The sequence below is a fragment of the Trachemys scripta genome, chromosome 1, assembly GCF_013100865.1.
Source record: "Trachemys scripta elegans isolate TJP31775 chromosome 1, CAS_Tse_1.0, whole genome shotgun sequence".
Taxonomy (NCBI): Eukaryota; Metazoa; Chordata; order Testudines; family Emydidae; genus Trachemys; species Trachemys scripta.
Window position 1 is genome coordinate 264829573 of NC_048298.1, and position 20113 is coordinate 264849685.

Here is a 20113-nt window from a genome sequence, read left to right on the forward strand (position 1 = left end):
GGAGTGGAGTCTAACATGTCTACCATACTGCTGGCTGCTATAAAAATAATAATATTGTGAACACTATTACACTACACAGCTTGTCGATTTTAAAAAATGACCTAAAAAAACCTTCTCCATCTCTAATATCTATGTTTTTAAACTGCTCTAATTTGGGGAGAGGGGGATTGTTTTTGGCAAGAACTGATTTTTTGTACCTTGCCAAAAGAACTACAATTCATTCAATATCAGGGTTGAAAGAGACCTCAGGAAGTCATCTAATCCAGTGGTCTCCAAACTTTTTTGATCGCGCACCCTCTGCTGCGCCGGCTCTAACATTTTTGCCAAAGCAAAAAAAAAAAAAAAAGCCGCTCGGACCCCCGCCTGAACTGCCGAAGCACAAAAAAAAAAAGCTCTCCTCCTGCTATGTACCCCCAGAGATCCTCTTGTGCACACCCCACTTTGGAGATCACTGATCTAGTCCAACCCACTGCTCAAAGCAGGACTAATTACCAAATTTTTGCCCCATCCCTAAATGGCTCCCTCAAGGATTGAACTCAAAACCCTGCATTTAGCAGGCTACTACTCTAACCACTGAGCTATCCCTCCCCCAACCTACATAATTTTTTCTGTTTGCCTCCTAATGGTTGATCTGAAGTAGATGTGGCCCTGAATTAAACAGCCAAATCTGAATTCCTCAACCCTCACAGCCAAAGCAGACTCCTTAAGCTCAATTATACCCGTTCCCAAGTGGGGAAATGCAGCACCAACACTAAACTGATCCAAGTGTACATTCAGCGGGTCAGGCCCAGCTATAACTTGTAGGCAATTCAGGCAGGAGAACTGTCCAGCCTCGCTGTAAATCACGGAAATACTGACTTTTCCAGGCCAGACGTTCTTCAAGCATATGATCTGAAACGCCTATGGTAAAGCCCCTTGCTTAAAAGCCCCGGGGAGCGTCGGGCAGGTGAGCTAGGTCCCGGGGACTCTCCTGTGGGCAGCCCCCGAACAATTTAGCCACTGTAGAGCACAAAGGCAGCAAAGAAGAAAAGGTGAGAGAGAAAACTTGTTGCAGCAGAGGCAGGGCGGGCTAGGTGGGGCTTCGCGGGCAGCCACTGAGCGCCGCCGTGTGCATGGAAAGGCGGGGCTCTTACCTGCGCAGCCTGGGATTGACTGGCAAGGTGCCTGCACTGCAGCTTGTTCACTAGCGGCGGCTCCCGCTTAGCGTTACACAACGACGGGCAAGCGCACGCGTTCCTCTGCCCCCCTCCCTGCGCTTCCCCGGACCGCCTCTCGCAACAGCTGCGCGCCGTGCCCGGCAAGACTGGGCAAGCGGGCAGCCCTCCCGGCTGGTTCGAACACCGCCGAGCGCTTCTTGTTGTAGGGAAAGTCCTGGCTGTTCCTACCAAGACAGCTCCCAGTGTCTCTCCCACTGCAGCTCCTCTGGCCGACCAACTCTGTGCTCCCTCTAGTGGGGATCCGGCATGCAGCCGCCTCTCATTCATCAGGAGGTCTCAATGGAGCCCAGCTTTGCAAAGCTGCACCTCCCTAGCTTTTTGTTCTCGGGCAGGACGGTAATTCACCGATCCGTCCGCTTTACTTGCGTCACTGAAATTACACGAAAGGGGAGAAAATGTGGAATGCAACTAATTCCCTCTAGCCCGCGATCACAACACCACCACCCTGCGCAGATATCTCGGAAACAACAGCAGTCTAATTAAACAGGCAGTGCAATGGTCCTAGATAGTCCAGTGAGCTTTCAAAGGAAGATGTTAGATTAACTATAGACTTGCCTTACTAATAAATTAGCTGTGGTTAATTTTCTTGTGTGTGTATATATATTATAGATAGATAGATCTCTACATATAAAGAGAATAGGTGAAGGTATAATACACCATCCACTTTATTTTCATGAGATAGATGCTCATCTAATTCACAAAGCTGGTATATGTAAAAGAGGATGTGCAGGCAGACCAGATAGAGGTCGTACAAGACTTTTTGCTATGTGAATGCTCATGCAAATAATACAATTTACCACGGCTGCCCAAAGCAATTTCAGAGGCCCCTTCCATAAAAAAAAAGTTACAATACCATAGAATACTATATTCTCGTGGGAGCCCTGCAGTGCCCAGGGCAAATTGCCCCACTTGCCCCCCATCTGGGCGGCCCTGCAATTTACTGCGGACTTTTATTTCTCATAGATAAAACCATGCAAAATAGGTTCTGCATACACGTGTGAATATAGGGTTTTGTGTGTGTGTGCGCGCCTATATATGTTTTGGCATAAAATACACAGTAAGGAATGTGGCAGTTTTTGAAACCAATTATTTTACCCAGTGCCTGCCAATACAGAGAAGAGGGGATTGTGTCATTACTATAACAGACAATGCCCATAAACCAAACGTTGGGTTGTTTTCAGACACCGTCCCATATGTTAATTGAACTTAAATAAAAACACTATCCGTATCCAGTGCTAAGTGCTGATGCTCTCCAAGTTGTACAGCGCTATAGCGCCTCCGACTCTACCTTAAACCCTCTACCTTAAACAAATGAAGTTCTGACTGTCACATGAATGACAGTGTAACCACAGTCCTAGCAACGAGGCCGGAGCTTTCCTTCCCCCTTTCTTTTTGTTATTGGTTTTTAGTACATTACATCTCACTGCATCATGCTGATCCCCTGGACACACACGCGCACACAAAATCAGAGTGCTACTCATTCCATTGTGTAGAGGACAAGTATGTCCCGAGCAGATAGCTGGTGTCTGAGGTACACCGCGTTCCACTTATTATCGCAGCCACTAATTTGGGGGAGGAGGTGGTGTGGCTAGTACTAGAACATGGTGTATGATCGTGTTTACGCAGCAGCCCGTACCCAAAATAATACCCCCTCCTTCGGCCGACAAGTGGTAGGCGATTGGATTAACTACAATGCAAAGGAAAGGGAGGGGGCGTTTTTAACTTCTATTTAGTTCTACTGCAAAAAAAAAAAATACCACCTGAAAGTTTTTATTTTCTTCTAAAACTCAACCTCAGTTCAATCCAGCGTAACCAGTCAGCTCGCCTGAGGGTCCCACGTAGCTTTTTGTTTTGTCTGCCCGAGTGTCTCGCACGTACTAAGTGTGGTTACTTTGTACGAAGGAGCCTCTTACAAAAATCAGCGGCCCTAGGAGGGAGTTGCTGCTGCGCTAGGCAGCACTGGGGTGGCGAGGCCGGGCCGAAGCAGCAGCGGGAATAGCAGTTGTAACAGTAATAGAGCAGCAGCGGCGGCGGCGGCTTTGCTTGCAGTTGCAGTGCAAGTCGTCCACCTCCCCCTCTGGCTTGCTCGGTGCCGTTGCCCTTTTGAATGCCTCCTGCGGCTCAGAGCGCTGGCAGGGCGCTGGGAGTGTGAGTGAATGTAGCCCCGCAGAGCCAATGAGCTGGGACCGGATGCGATATATCCTCTGGGACAACAACTGCTCTGTTCCTCCTCAGATCCACATGACGCCATTTACTGCTGCTTTTGCAGAGAGATCACCCTACCTCCTCCGGAAAGGAAAAGAGAGAGAGGGAGCGCGAGCAGAAAAACGCCAAGCCCCTGCAGCTCAGATCTCAAATCTTCCTCCTCCTCCAAACACACAACAACAGGCACCACCACAAATCCGCTGCGCTTCCAAAACACCCCCTGATTGCAAACCACAGCGCTGCCTGCAACACTCACACGCTCACAGAGGGAGCGAGAAAGCTAGAGAGAGAGAGGGGAGCTTGCAGCTTCTCAGCAGAACGGCTACATTGCATAGGCTGCTTTTTTGGAGGAGCTCAGTGGAAGAAAAGCTTTGGGATTGTATTTTAGATCCACTTTATTGTGTTTGCTTTGGCTTCTCCCTCCCCTCCCGCCCCTTGATCATTTGCAACAACAACAAAAAGTGACTTGGTATTGGCGATTGAGAAGGGGGGGAAGAGGAAACAGTGTATGAGTGATTTCTTTTTAGGAGCAAAGAAATACCCACCCGACCTGGAGACCTTTCATAGAGGTTTATATTTATAATCGATCTGGGGGACAGTGAGGTCACTTTGCTCTGGATTTTTTGAGATGATGGTGATGATGATTTGCAAGTTGGACTAAAGCTGAGTTTGGAAAAGATTTTTTTATTTTTATTTTTTTATCTTTTTTTTTGCTGCTGCTTTAGGCTGGATTTACTTGCAAACCGCAGGAAGAAGAAAACACGAGAGAGAGGGGGGGGTTGGTGCAGTGCCGCGATCACGGTGAGAGCATTTTCCTTCTTTGCAAAACAAGCCTTTTTTAATAACCCAGATTGTTCTGAGGAGCTCGTGGAAATGTAGGTGTAAGGTCGATCCCTTTTCAATCCGTGAACCTATTCTCCCCCCACCCCCACCCCAGAAGTTGGAAGTGGAATTTCAGCGAGATTTTTTTCTTTCTTGGGGAAGTTCGGCGGGGAGAGAGGGGAGCATCGGATGGTTTCTGAGGGCTGTTTCGTGTTTGTTTCCCCTCAGAAATGACTTTGCGGGGAGGGAGCCCCCGCCCCCCCCTCAGCTCCGCGCCATTGGGCGGCGGGGGTGAGTTTAGAGGGCGGAAATCTGTACTCAGGTTTGAGCATTTGCAGGGAGCAATGTCTACGAAATATTACAAGGACTCGAAGCAACTCAGTGACTTCTTTGCAAACTGTATTCTTCTACAGTCGCGGGAATATGCCCCTGAAAGGTAGAGACGGGGAAGTCCTGGGTGTATCGTGTCTCAAAGCATTACATGGGTTTGGAGTAGGATTTGGGGGGGTGGTTTATTTGTATCGCCTTTGGGTTGCTTGGTCCCTGTACTTGGTGCGTTTAGCCATCTCTGTTTAAATGGAAGACTGACACTATTCTTTAAGTGCATTGAGAGACTTGTGCAATTCGGAAGTGAGCTCACGCCTGCTATAAATATATTTTCCATGCGATAAAGTTAAATAGATCGTCGATATGATAGGGAGTAAATTCTTCCCCGGTTTCGTTATATGGTGTGTAGGACTGAAGCAGTTTGGGGGGAGGAGGGCACGGAAAGGCTTAATATGTGTGGTGGTGGTTTACTTTGCAACAGCCTCTAAAAGTTGCTGGTGTTTGCAGCAAGCTGTTTGTGTGTCAGTTTGCCCCACCCCGATGGTGAAGTCCCTTTTGCCCTAATCCATAGTCTGATCACACACTCAGCCCTTAATGGGGGTTTCAAAGCACTTTCAAAGAAGAAGAGGTGGTTGGTGTGTGCGCGATGGAGATGGGGTGGGGGAGTGCTGCAAAGGCTCCTGAGACAAAACAGAAATTCATGGGCAGAGAACTTTTTCCCCCTTAGGCTTCCCTTCTCCCAGCCAACACGACATGGGTTTTTCCACAGCATACAAGGAGCACTTTGCGTTTTAAACTTCCCCATGCGTGCACAGGATAAAACCCAGCCCCTTTCTCCCCTTTTCCCAATCCCAGTTAGCAAGAGTTAGCAAATCATGGCATTTCTGCTCAGCAAGTGAGTGGACTTCGGTTTTTGGAAGCGGTGAATCGCGTTATCTCTCCCTCTCAAAAAAAGGAGCAAATGTTTCTCTTGCTATGCTCTTATTCGGTAGGTGGAAAAAAGGGAGTGGGTGGGAAGGAGGGAAGCATTGAGATCAACCGAGATTAGAGAGAGGGAGAGGGGAGAGTCCTGTTTCCCTGAAAGAACTACACGAAAACATACATGCAAAAATAAGAGTGCTGTAGGTCTGCATCTTGCTGTTAGCGGATCTTTCCAGAGCTCTCGGTGTAATAAAATGCAAGGGCTGTTTGTTATTCTACAAATTCCGTGGGTTCCACTTTGTAATTCCTAATCTGGGAATGTGGCTGAATTTTACACAAAACAGGTAAAATAGTAGTAGCACTGGCGAGGTTTCCCACAGCTGACTTCCTGGAATTGGAACTGGTGCTTAATGGTAGCCCTTGAAGGGGAAACCTGCACTTTACTACACTATCTTGGAGGTGTTCTCTCAAATGAGAAGTAATGCGGGAAGCTTTATATAACTCTGACTCCTCCAGCATCTCCTGGGGGTAGGGGGTGGATACACAATAGTTAAAAGGAAGCATGGGCTTGACTTTCCTGATAAGACAACTTTAGAAGTCGCCTCCCTCCTCCACCCTAGAGGATGTCGCCTGTTTATCTCCAGGTTGTCTGCATTTGTGAGGCTGCTTGTTTCATTTGCAATATCAGTCAGTCCTGAGAGAATGAAGGGATTGCTGCGCCCCACCTGCTGAGCACGTTGTTCTAGGCAAAGATGAAGCCTATAAAAGGAAAGGAAGAAAAGAGCAGTGTTTTCTTCTGCAGCTTTTACCTTGTTGTTTGAAGGGGTTCAGTTTCGAAGACCCTTATCTTTCGAAGAACCTACCCGTCAGGGTCAGTCGAACTTTTAGACAGAGGCAAAAACATCTCTCCTTTGCTCTTTGAATTTAGTTTACATCTAGAATTGGAAGAAGAGGGGTATGTGATGTTGCAAATTCCTTTCAAGGTAGGAAGCACCTTGATTTAACCTTGTTATCTTTAAATAGCTTCCAATAAGGGCATGTCTGTTCTGGGCATTGGATTTAAACCTTTCTCTTGGCAAGGGTTTTAATTTGAAGTAAATACAAACAAGAGTTTAAGATGTGTTTGCAAGATAGCTTTCACGTGCTGTGAATCATGATTTCTAACATGCATGCTGGGTGAAAGCCAAGATTTAACAATAATGAACACATCTAATATTTTTATTAAATTTCATCTTTTTAGAAAAGGGCCAGTTTATAAAATAAAAGAGAGAACTTATTTTGGCTTGAAAAGTAACCAGCGGGTAAAAGGTTAAACGTTTTCCTTTGGTTTTAGAATAAAGACGCATATGGAAATGTTCACTGTTGAAGTGTCTGTTTGGATATATTTTACAATACTGTGGTGTAGTATTATTTATTGTTGGTAAGTGATGTGTACAGAGTAACACTATGGTGCCCTTTCTAGGTATAATTGAAGACATTGTGTGGTCCTTGCAAGAAGCAAGGGTTCCGATTTGTTTTTAAGTCAAAACAAATTGCTTTGGACTTTTATGTAGCTAATTTAATTTTGTGTCTACTTTAGAATCCATTAAAGAATGACAGATCGGTAAATTCTGATCTTCAGATTTGTTAACCATTGTATTAAGGATCAGTATATTATAAGCTTATGATGCTAGTCATACGCTGATTTTTCTTAACTTTATGCATATTTTATTGGGTTTCCACTGAATTTCTTAAGCCCACTTCCATTCTTAATTACTTAGAGATGTATCCTCAATCAAATAGTCGTCTTGGATTGTAGTGTTTAGATTGTATTCTGCATATTTCTGTTCCACATATTGTTGTGTATTTTCTAGTCATGCCCAATATTTGAATTATAATCTATAGATAGTTTGAAATGTAAAAACAATTTTGCAGTGGTATTTAATAGGAAATAGATTAAATAAAATAACAGCTGTCATGAAGTATACAAGTATGACACACTTGACAATCTTGGAAAGAGCCCTTTTTTACTTCTGCAGTTGACGTTTTTGGTAGCACTAACTCACTGGCGTCTAACCTCAAACATTTTATTGCTGTTTGGTGTTTTTCTTGGGACCATTGGTATTAAACTACAATTTCCTATTTACATCATGTTAAGTTTAATGTGTAAAGAGACTAGCCTACCAAAATATTACCCAGTTTTAAATAAAGTTGAAGAATTAAATGTCTGTTGTCAGCAGGTCACATTACACTTGCTAAAATATTTGTAGCTGTTCTTTGTATAACATGTATTTTTAATAATGTTATGTGAAAGGAAGAGTTGCTTTAAGTGGCTATGTTAAAATCCATGGTCTAGCCAGAGGATGACTGGGAGGTCTCAGTGTCAGGTTTTAAATACCTAGATTTCCTGGAATCACAAGTTAAAGTCTTGCCAGGGTCAGCAAAAACCTCTCTCCTTGCATTATAGATTAAACTGAGTTCAGTGCCGTTTACTGGATGTGGATCTTTATGATGAGTTCTTAAAAACCTAAAACTTCTGTGTTCTGCATGGATGGAGAAAAATATCCTTTAGCGCGTTTAGTAAAAATAAGGGTCTCTTTAACAAAATCAGACAGGTACAGAGTACTTACCAAATCTGGCTCCTGCCCTCCACCTTTAATGTGGTTCCATTTTAATGGTGGTGTACTTATTTAATTAGTAAAATGCCCCGGGATCATTCAGGAGGAAAGACAATTTGCAAATGTACAATATGATACAATAGTGAATCTTCTCTTTGTTGCTACAGGAGTTCAGATGTGTTCTAAGCCTGCTGGAGTGACCACTCTTCAGGATACTGATGGAGACAAGAGCTCAGAATGGCAGTGGGTCCCAGTCTTTGCTACAGGTTCGGCATGACGGTGGGAGGCAGCAGGGAGACTCTGACCTGAGGGATGTTCTGACACAGCAGGTTCATGTGTTGTCACTGGACCAGATCAGGGCCATCCGAAATACAAATGAGTACACAGAGGGACCTACAGTGGCTCCGCGACCAGGGGTTAAACCTGCCCCTCGTCCAGCTAGCCAGCACAAAAACGAAAGACCACATGGCTTGCCTGAACATCGTCATCTTACCAGGGTCCAACATGCACAGGTACATACTTCCTCCCGGGCACCCCTGTCCCGTTCCATCAGTACGGTCAGCACAGGTTCACGGAGCAGTACAAGGACAAGTACAAGCAGTAATTCATCTGAACACAGACTTTTAGGATCATCTTCAGGGCCAATGGCTGATGGGATAATCAGGGTGCAGCCCAAGTCTGAGTTCAAGACAAGCAATCTGAAGCCCCTGAGCAAAGACGACTTGGGCATGCATGCCTATAGGTGTGAGGACTGTGGAAAATGTAAGTGTAAGGAGTGCACTTCTCCAAGGACCCTGCCATCCTGTTGGATCTGTGACAAGCAGTGTCTTTGCTCAGCCCAGAATGTGGTTGATTATGGGACTTGTGTTTGCTGTGTGAAATGCCTCTTCTATCACTGCTCTAATGATGATGAGGACAACTGTGCTGACAACCCATGCTCTTGCAGTCAGTCACATTGCTGCACTAGATGGTCTGCCATGGGTGTTGTATCCCTCTTTTTGCCTTGCTTGTGGTGTTACTTACCAGCCAAGGGTTGCCTTAAATTGTGCCAGGGGTGTTATGACCGGGTAAACAGACCCGGATGCCGCTGTAAACACTCAAACACAGTTTGTTGCAAAGTTCCCAGTATTCCGCCCAGGAACTTTGAAAAGCCAACATAGCATCAATAATCGGGAATACTAAAGTTATAAGGATTCTTCTAACACACATATGCAACCAAGTAAACAGCTATAACCTTGGCACTGTTAGTAGAAGGGTTGGGGGTATACTTTGCTGTTTGCAGTGAACTGCTTTTCTGCATGTGTGCCATCTTAACTGATCTGCTTGTTAGAACCCAGCTAATGGAGCTCAAATATGGGATGCATTACTTTGTGACCCATATATTGCATAAGCTAAAGCAACACAGACACTCCTAGGTGACTCTATTGTTTGTGAATAGTACTTGCAAAATTTGTAAATTAGCAAATGAATCCTTTTTTATTGTTTTCTGCCAGAGATAATGTGCTATATTTTTGTATATACGATAATATTTTCAACTGTGAAAAACAAGTCGTGTCATAGAACATGGCACAGTCACAAAATATTATACTAATATGTTGTACATTCGGAAGAATGTGAATCAATCAGTATGTTTTTAGATTGTATTTTTTGCCTGATGGAAACCCTCTATTACAAGACTCTGATTTCCCTTTGGACTTCATGTATATTGTACAGTTTCAGTAAAATTCAGCCTTTATTTTCTAATTTTTTTCAACATATTGTTTAGTGTAAAGAATATTTATTTGAAGTTTTATTATTTTATAAAAAAGAAATATTTATTTTAAGAGGCATCTTACAAATGTCCCCCCTTCTTATGAGGACGTCATAGTTGCTGCAGATAAGGGGTGACAGATGCATATGTTCACTATAAAATAGAAAATATATTAACGTTTGAAATTAAACTGGGCTGCTTGTCATTTTTCCCCCCCCCCTTATCTTTATTGCTCTGAATTGGAAAATCTGATTTGTGGGGTTTGTTGGTTTGTTTTAAAGGGGAAAGTTCAAAGAAACGTGTGGCTAAAATAATTAATTGATTTAAGAACTTTAGGTTAATGAAAATGTAAATGTTCTTTCTATAGCTGAAAATGATGCATTTTTCTTACCCTTACAGAAATGGTATGAATGCTATTTGCATAACATAAGACGAAAATGAACATAGGAAAATACACGAACTCATTCCAGACTAGGAATAATCAACACTGAAAACTGGCCTATCCTGTTAAGTGATGAGCTTTTTGTGCTTTAAATAGGAAATAAGTAATACTAGTTCACAAAAAGGTTTGGCTTCCACAGGCTCAATACTCAGGGGAATAATGGACAGTTCATATGGTTAGTTCAAGGAGTTTGTATGATTATTTGTTAAAAGGAGAAGAATATGCTACAGGGAGTGACAGATCTGAAAGCATTCCAGCCTTATGTAAAACATTTGCCTCACTTTTAAGAAGAAAGTTGCTTAGTTGATATGTCACTTGTGGCAGTTACCTTCCACTGAGGTCAAAATTCTTTCACTGCTAGGTTTGCCGCCGGAAGTTTAGAAAATGATTTACCTTTCTTTATTAACAAACTACCATTTCCTGTTCTGAGCATGTCTCTCCAAGTCTAGGGTCTTAGTGCAGATGTTATACATCTAATTTTTAGGTTGGCATTTAAGAAATATCACAGCCTCCTCTGAATCCTCTCCAACAAAAACAAGGTTAAAATTAATAAATTAAGAACTTATTTACTACAAGTTTAAACTTGGGGCTACAGGAAATTGCAAATTTTTACCCATTACTTTTAACTCTGGTATTCTGACACTTGGGATGTTTTACATGGGTTTGCTGTGCTGAAAAATCCTTCTCTGCGGAAGTGTGTGCACACTAGTTATCAATTGTCAAGTAAAATTAGAAGGTGCAAGCCCTAACTAGTTTGCTAATCAGAAATAGTTGATGCACAAGCCCTTTTTTTTTTTTTTTTTTTTTTCCAATGAGGGAAAAAGCAAGTTAGATTTCTTTATTTCTCCGCACCAAACGACTGCTTCATGGGTGTAAAAGACAAGCTATTTAGTCAGGTAAAGGCTTGCATAGCATAAGAAATCTTTCAAGAGTGCACAAATATTGTTGTCTAGGCTTTTGAGTATGACTCACAGTATTTGTCAACTGGCTGATCAAATCAATTTATTTAGAAACAGTGCATTCATATATCGAAGGAGTGACTGAGCCTTATGTGTTTCTATTTACTTCCTCTAGTTCTTGAAATGGATCAAGCCTATATAAAGGTGGCATGTGCAGGTCTTGCATCTGTACTGACTGAACGTAACCATATAAATATTTAAATAGCATAATTACCTGAAGTCTTTGCCTCTGAGATTAAACGTTTGGAAATAAAAATACAATTCATAACACAAAATAACTCAAATTTGTTATCTTGTGTTAATGAACTTGGTAATGTGGATATTGAATTCTTTGTTCTTATTGACTTATATTTTTAAAAATATGTATCTACTTGACTGCATGGTACTAAAGTTGAAATTGGCAAATTGGAATGTGTCCTAATTGTTTGACAGATTAAAGGTGTACATTACTTCTGATGCATAGGTACTGAAAAGCAAATACTAAAGTTTTTTATTTATTTTATATTTGCTGGCTTACTCACTATTTATCTGCATTGATAGACGTTTTCCCCTCCCCCCAGAATCTTACTATAGGAAAATATGAATCTGGACTTCATTTAAGAATGATTGTCAACATCAACTCAGTTCTTAATTAAAGATAATTGGCCAAATTTTGCTGTCCAGTTACATTCATTACTAATCATTGAGAGTTATATGACACTTAAGTCTTGTGTGGACTAGGAATTAAGGTGTAATGCTAGTAAGTTTTTAGCTAACATGCTAACTGTGTTTGAAAAGTCTAGGCTATAACTTGAATAGTTTAGCACATGCTAAACCCAGTGCCTTATCCACACTAGACTTCTCCGGTATGTTAGCTAGCATGTTGGTTAACGTGCTAACATCACACCTTTAAATCCTAGTTTAGACAAAATTTACTAGCCTAGGCTAGGCTGACACCTGCCCTCAAAACTGTTAACCTGTGCCTTAATGAGCGTTAAAAGGACTTTTCAGTTGTATTGAGTTAACATGATTGAAAATTGCACCCTTTTTTGCCCATCAGGACGGAGCCATTGAGAGCAAAATTTGACCCAATACTTACATTTGGAGGGTTACTGCGGTGCCCTGCCAAATGTATGCTATGTAGAAGCATCCCCTGGTGATTTTAGATGTTCGCTGTGAAAGTGTGTCTGCCTGTGGGTGTGAGAGAAAGAGAGAGAGCGAGTGAGAAAGAAACAAACCCCACCCGATTAGTTCAGTTTGTTATATTGCTGTTTCAGTGTTTTGATCCGCAGGTAAACTCTGACTTGCATGCAAATTGGGTCTGAGGTGGGGGACTCAGAATTGGATATTGGCAGATAATATAGTATGATGAATTATAATTTTAAACAAATCACAGCTTACAATTTCCTTTCCTCTATGGTGTGCAAATTACAGATACTGTACAAGAACACCTCCACATAACTAACTGGATGTCCAAATTATTATCCTCAAACATATTGTCTATTTTGTGTACCGTAACAGCTTGGGTGTGATTTTTTTTTTTTTTAATTTTTTTTTTCTGAAGGTAACAATCAAAGCAGTAAAAGTAAAGGAACTCAATTTTACCAGGACAATAATTAGGTATAATACTTTAAATGGAAATAAAACGTGATTGATCATGTGGAAAGTATGTCCTGTTCAAATGAACTATCAAAGCATTCATTTGAACACTACAATTTTAAAGTCAGATTTATTTTCCAGCTGGAGAGGAGTAATAGTTGGGCATTCATATACATTCGTTTGATATTTTTACAGTTTTCTATAAAAATGCCTATCTATCTATGCCATGCCTGTCTATGCCTATGTAAGTCACTTGATACTTGACCGTAACAAAAACATTGGTTACTTACTGCAGTGTCCAGAATGTGCTTACAACTTTTGTGCATTGCATTACCTGATGGGTTTTTTTCTCATTCTGGGAATATTTAAATAAGCTTGGTGAAATATAAATATGACCCCACCTTACCGAGACTTATTTCTGTCAATCACCAGTGCGCAGAGATCTGCAAATACATTTGGCTTAGCATGAGAGGGCCTCACTTGATTTGAGTGGCATTGGTTTTGAATAGCATTTTGGGTAGCATTGCTTGTTGACATTTTATGTAACCCTAAACAAACAGCAGGTTGAGGTGATAGGAGCTGAAAACATAACTAGTGGTGCCAAAACCATAACACATTAGGCTGTCTGTTCTCTCCTAATGGATAAAGCACCGAGTTCTTCTCTGTTTACTTTGCATTACAAAAAAAGTTGTTGTTTTTCATGGAAGTTGTCAAAAGTTTATTGGAAACAGGAAAATCAGAAATCCAAATAAAGCTGCTCTTATTGGAAGCAAAAGAGTGCTGTACTGAATTTAAATATGCTGCATGCATATGTAGCTTTTCTTCTGCCTCAATATTGTCTAGTGTCAAGTTTCTTTACTTCTCTGTAAGGATTTTACCAACTGAGGAGATCCTGACGCTTTTGTCTCTACATATTTGTTCCATGTTGTACCAGGTTCTTCTTTCGATACTTAAAGGTTTTATTGCTACTTCTAATTCAGGGGATGAAAGAAGAGCATGAAACATGCTTTTCTCATGAGCACGATCTGTCTTTGAAGGTTTTATGATGGGGGGCGGGAGAGGGAAATGATTACCTTGACATACTTGTGCCACATTTTAAAGAGATTTCAAATGCTTTCCATCTGTCTGACACTGGTCCCCAAGGTTCCAGAACATATATTATTTTCATTTGTTTAGTGTGTTTTTTGATTATGGCAAAATGAGATTAGACCTTAACATGTTTCGTTCATGATGAAATACTTCCCCCTAGTTAAATAAAACATTTCAGTTTACTGGTGCTGTAGTTCAGTGGGCTGGAATCTAGATCACACTAGATTCCACTACTAATACTCCAGTATTTAATTGCCCCTCCTCTCAATAATAAAGGTTTTGTTTGAAATAAGGTTTTTGTTTTTCTATGATGGGAGAAAGGCAACAGATCTTGTACTGCTCAGCCAACAGATTCTTTTGGCCAAGACTGGCCATGTCGGTACTGTTAAAAACCCTTCTGCAGTGACTTAACCCTAAGCTAGAAAAGCTCTGCCCAAAATATTCAGACTTTGGGAAGCCTAACGTTGATTGCAGTGGGTGTTGTGGATACTCAGAAGCCTTTAAAAATCAGGCTACTTTGAGTTAGGTGCTGAAATATAAACTTAGGAGCTTAACTTTAAATAACCATTTTTTAAAGTTTTGCCCAGTGCTATAAACTGGTTTTAAAAAATTACGCTATTGGACTAGCTCCTGCTTCCCAGGGAATCTACTGTGTGATTGTAGAGCTGCTCTCTGTATTTGAGCTACGTCAGGAGAGAGAACATTGAATGAAGATCGGATATCTATATGCAGGGCAAAAGTCTAACTTGGAGTGACAATCTGAGTCTACATAAAAAGGTAGGTCAGATGAGTCACTTACATCAGATATATGAACATAATGTTTTGTGCATGTGGACTTTTTTATTTTGTGGCCAAAACTGATGTTGGATAATGCATGTGGATTTGACTATAAATTGTGCATACGTGTGATAGTTGTGAAAAAGTAGAATAGTCATATGCTATTTTACAGCATCACTTTCTCAAAAGAATATCTGACTTGCAAAGTTCTCAGTTGCTGAGAAGTGAAATATTTATAAATATTTATAGTTTCAGGTACAACAGTCTGCCTACTAATTTGTGCGGTTTTGTAATCACTGATATTTTTTTCTAAGTTTTGTTTTTTTTCTCTCCATTGTTGCTATGTTAGATACCCAGACAAGTAAGGGAAGCTGACAGATCACAATGTGCTGTCAAATGCACAAAGCAAACAAACTGAAATAATAAACTTTTCATCCAATCTTTATTATTTGTAACAGTAGTAGAGAAAAAAATTTCAGACTTTTTTATTTTTTTTTTGGTTGCTGTACTTTTAATTATTCAAAACATGTGATATTTCATTAAGGGCATGTCTAACACCCCCCCCCCCCCCCCCGTTGGCTTTAACAAACAATAAGGTATGCAAGTAATCCAGACAGATTACCAATAGTGAATCTTGTGTATGCACTTGATTTCAGTTGCACTTAATGGGGGGGGGGGAGGGCGGTGCATTTTCCTTCTAATATGTCTGAGACCAAATTTGTGTGCAATATTGCCTGGGGTTTATGCTTCTAAACCGGTCAATTCCCTGATATCTCAGTTGGTTCCCAGGGTTTTTTAATGGGCCAGGTTCTCCACACGAGCTTCCAGCCTCAAATCTGGCTTGTACTTGACTCCACCATTGTTCTGTCTCCCTGGACCCTTCTGACAGAAGACAGACTCTATCAGTATTAATTTACCCAGAAAAAGCACCTTCAAGATGAACACAATTCCATGGGGAGCAACCATAATCCCAAATCCACTCCCAGTCCAACCCCAGCACAGAGACTGAAACTGTGGAAGAGTGTCCATGAGGGAAAGGGTCCTTTCCACACACCCCAAAGAAGCTTAAGTCTGTTGTGTCTGTCTCCTTTGCTCCTGGAAGTGGGAGATATGATCACACTCCTATTAATGATCTCAGAACTTCACCCACTGATACATATTTCAGCTTTTGCTAAACAACAAATATGACTGACAATGTAATTTGCTACTAATTACAAAAAAAAAAAACCCGTTATCCCAAATTTCATATCAGTGCTGAAATTAGTGTCTTTATGCAACTCCTATTCCCTCTGACACTGCCATAAAATCTGAATTAACTTGTATTTCTGTATTTCTCTTGCTGTATATTTGCATGCTTCACAAGTGACTTCCCTTTCTTTGTTTTTTGATGAAGCCGTACACTAGGGTTGAAAGTGACATGCTTCTTGAAAGCACAATCGCAAAATCGTTTCCTTAGATGATGACTAATAAAACTTCTCTCATACTTTATTTTTCTGTCAAATGGGATGTTTGGAAAGCACCATCTCTTCTTCCTTTCATCCCCATGCTCTAACCCCAGTTGTAGGTTGCTTCTGGAACCTTTACAGTGAAGAATGATTTTGTAGGTTTCCATTAAGCAGGGCTGAACATAGGGCAATGTATGCTACACTTGAGCTTTGTACCCAAGTGAACAACTAGCCCTTGGTACCAGATGTTCAGAGTACACAAAGAAAACGAGATATAATATGAGGAGGTGTAACTGGAGGGGAACGGACTGTCACAATCCACCCATTAAAGTTACTGTTCCAGAACAATAGGAAAATTTGCCCATTTGATTAAAATTAACTAGGCAAAATAGCTGATGTGCAGATAGAGATATCCCACTCAGTGTACTAAACTTAGCCAGTGTTTATGCTATTTGCATTATATATTTATCAAGGTCACGTTATTCTAGTCAGTAGGCTAACTTCAGCTTTTTATTATAAGATAAATAAAGGCCTTATGAAATCCTGGCCCCATTGAAGTTTGGTGGCAATTTCTTCCCTCAGTGTGGGTCTTACTACCAGTTGGGACGAGCTGGCCCCTAGTTTGAAGGCTACCTACCAAGTATAGCAGTTATAACACTAGGAATAAGTCCTCATGTTGTCTGGAACTTGTCATGTCTAAATGTACCCTTGTAAGGTAATGCATTAAATTGCACTGCTGGAGATTTTGTTATCAAACTGTGGCCCAGATATTCAGTTTGGGTAGATTGATGTAGCTCTGTTAACTTCAGTGAGGCGATGCTGGTTTACACCAACTGAGGATCTGACCCATAAATTATCACAAACAAATAGTTGCACAGTAGAATAAGAATGAGCTTTTTTTATCAGTGTTTGTTTCTTACTGTGTCTGTTGAACAATAGCCATTGTCATGCTTCTAGACCAGAATCCTTATTTATAATACTTTAAGTGCTATTATTTATTGCTTTTCAAATGTTTGTGCAGGAGGAATGCCTCTAACTAAATCACTTTATTTTAGGGTTCTGGGATCATTTGAGACTTCCCAGAGTTATGAAAAACACCCAGGCCATTGTAATTCACCAAGATAAATGCAAACCATTTTACTTTTTTTTAAAAAATGTTGAAAGTATGCGTGGTGTGGCAGAAGTTTATGCAGAACATTTTTATTGTAGAGTGAATTTTTTTTTCCAAGAATGATTCATAGAGCTTATTTTTGAGGCTGTTTTGAGTTCTGGTCATTTCTACAGATGCAGCAGCACATAGCTCATTAGTTTACTGGTGGTTTGAACTAACCTCAGCTACCTGTTGTTGGCTGTGAATGGAATAATTTATTTTTAGTGCAAAACCACAATATGAATATTTTCCACTGTGAAAGTATATTTAAAAAAAAAAAAAAAACCTTGAAGAGAAAGGGTTTGCTCTTTCTATCTGATGTCAGATGTAACTGGATTTGTCTTACAGACAATGCTTTTAAATGCCTGACTCTCTATTGAAGTTGACAAGAATTTCCTCCACTTAACCCCTTCAGTGCCCTAGGGCGTTCTGCATACATCAAACAAAAGGGGGCTCCTATGCCTTGTAGACAGACATGGTGATATGCTGACAAACCCAAAATGAAAAGAGAGACTTAAAACCTGGGCCCTTGGGCAGTCAGGAAGGGGTTCTGTGGGACCGTCCGTTTCATGGTATGTGAGAGACACAGTACTTCTCCCTCCCCCGCCCCTCCAATTGTAGCTTTCTGAACTGTGTAACTGTTTCAGCTGCACTGCTCTATGTAAGAGCCCCAGCCCAGTGCTAAATGTTATGTTTGTTTGGCTACAGTGTTTGAGGGAGAGAAGCCCTTTGGTGAAGATTCAGTGCAGTGCTGGAAGAATAGGGAAGCACATTTTCGGAAGCATTAATTGTGTTTTACATGAATGGATGGATGAAGGAATCAATGTAGTAACCGGACAGACGCTATCAGCCCTACAACATGAGAGAGGATTCCCGAGTTAATAATTAAGGGCCAGATTGTCAACTTCTTACACTGGGGAACACATTGGGTTAAATGGGCCTACTTGTATGAGTAACTGCACACTGATGTGACAAAGTGGGGTCATGATCTAGCCCTAAAAAGTAATTAATTGCTGTAGAGTACGAATTTATATGTTGCATATATAATCTAAGAGCCATATCCCACCACTGAGTGGTATACAAACTCTCATTCGATTCAATCAGAGTACTGTGGGTGGAACAACGGCTGTATATGTATCAGAAAGGTCACTCTTTATACATGTAAAAATTTAGAGATGAGCCTGAACTGCAAAAGTCAAATTGAGTTTGACCCCTCCAAAGTCAGTGCACTGTGTGTTTTAATTTTATATTTTCTCAGTTGACCCTCCATAATAACACTGGTAAAACTGATAAGATAATGTAGAGAACAGGAACAAAGTACTGTTTACAAACTGGACAAAGTTCTTTATACAGGATCTAAGGTTGGTCTGGCCCATTTTGAGAACAAGCACTGGCCATTAAATTCTGATTATCAGGGACTTTATTGGCTTTAGTTGAGTTCCATAACTGTTTTATTTCAATTCCAGACAGGAAAGGCTAGTGACCCTCCAGCCTGAGCTTGTTGCTATTCCTCACATTGCCAGAGCTTAATGAAGATTTATAGAGTACTTTGTGACTATTCTTGGTAGAGGGTGAATTTGTTCCTCCCTCTTTTATGACCCCCACCTCGTCCCCGAAAAGTTCACATTTTGTCTCTGTCTTGGAAGACAAAAAAGGTGTGTCCAATCTTGTTAGCTCAATCAACTTTGTCTAACACAAAAGCTCGCTTAAGGCTGATTGTGGGTGTTTCTACACTAGCAAAAATGGTGGTTTTCTACCATATGATAGCTAACGTGATAACAGATGGTAAAAATCCTAATGTGAACAAGGCAGTTGTAATTGTAACACGTTAGCAAACTGAGGTAAACACCTATTTCTCCTAGGCTATGTCTTCACTAGAAACACTGCTGTAACTCTTCAGTGTAGACACTCACTACCGTGATGGGAGGGGTTCTCCTGTCATTGTAGGTAACCACCTGCTTGAGAGGTGGCAACTAGGTCAACAGTTGCCCTAGTACTGTCAACACTGGGGTTAGGTCAGCTTAATGCTTCTCAGCAAAGTAGTTGGGTCAACCTAACTCTTTAGTGTAGACCTGGCCCTAGTGCACACATACTACTGTTTACCATGACCTGCTAAAACTACAACTGTCTTGTCCACACCAGGATTTTACCACTGGTTAGTTTCCATGTGTTTGCTAACATCTGGAGGCATAGGTGCCGACTCAGTGGGTGCTCTGGGGCTGGAGCATCCACAGGGAAAAATTGGTGGGTGCTTAGCACCCACCAGCAGCTCCCCACCCCGCCCCCCAGCTCACCTCTGCCTCCTCCCCTGAGCACACTGCATGCCCGCTTTTTCTCCCAGCGCTTGTGCCATGAAACAGCTGTTTTGTGCAGCTGGGAGGGAGGGGAGAGGAGGGGGAACGCAGCAGGCTCGGGGAAGAGGCAGGGCCAGGGTGGGGATTTGGGGAAGGAGTCCAATAGGGGCATGGAGGGATGGAGTTGGGGCGGGGACTTTGGGGAAGGGGTTGGAATGGAGGCAGGGCAGGGGCAGGGGAAGGGTGGGGTTGGGGTTGGAATGGGGGTGGGGCAGGGCAGGGGGAGGGAAAGGGGGGGGTTGGGGCAGGGCTAGGGGCGTGGGGGGCATGAACACCCACCGCTGCCAGGGAAAGTTGGAAACCTATGTCTGGAGATGTGTTATCTAGCCATGTTGTAGCTTAGGCTTGTGTCTTAACAAGCATTGAGGGCTTTTCAATCATGTTAAGCTAGTTTGATTGAGCTAATACAATAGAAAAACACACCTTTCTGCCTATCAAGACTGACCCTTTGTTCTATTCCTGGAAGTGGTAATGCTGCAC

At 41.7% G+C, this 20113-nt stretch overlaps 1 protein-coding gene across 1 annotated transcript; it reads left to right on the forward strand.

The window, feature by feature from the left end:
• The first annotated feature begins 3273 nt into the window (after positions 1 to 3273).
• On the forward strand, positions 3274 to 9863 carry SPRY2 (sprouty RTK signaling antagonist 2). Its single transcript, XM_034758278.1, has 2 exons — positions 3274 to 4223; positions 8257 to 9863. The coding sequence occupies exon 2, from the start codon at positions 8308 to 8310 to the stop codon at positions 9247 to 9249; it is 942 nt and encodes a 313-aa protein (XP_034614169.1). The 5' UTR covers positions 3274 to 4223; positions 8257 to 8307; the 3' UTR covers positions 9250 to 9863.
• Positions 9864 to 20113: the final 10250 nt, after the last annotated feature.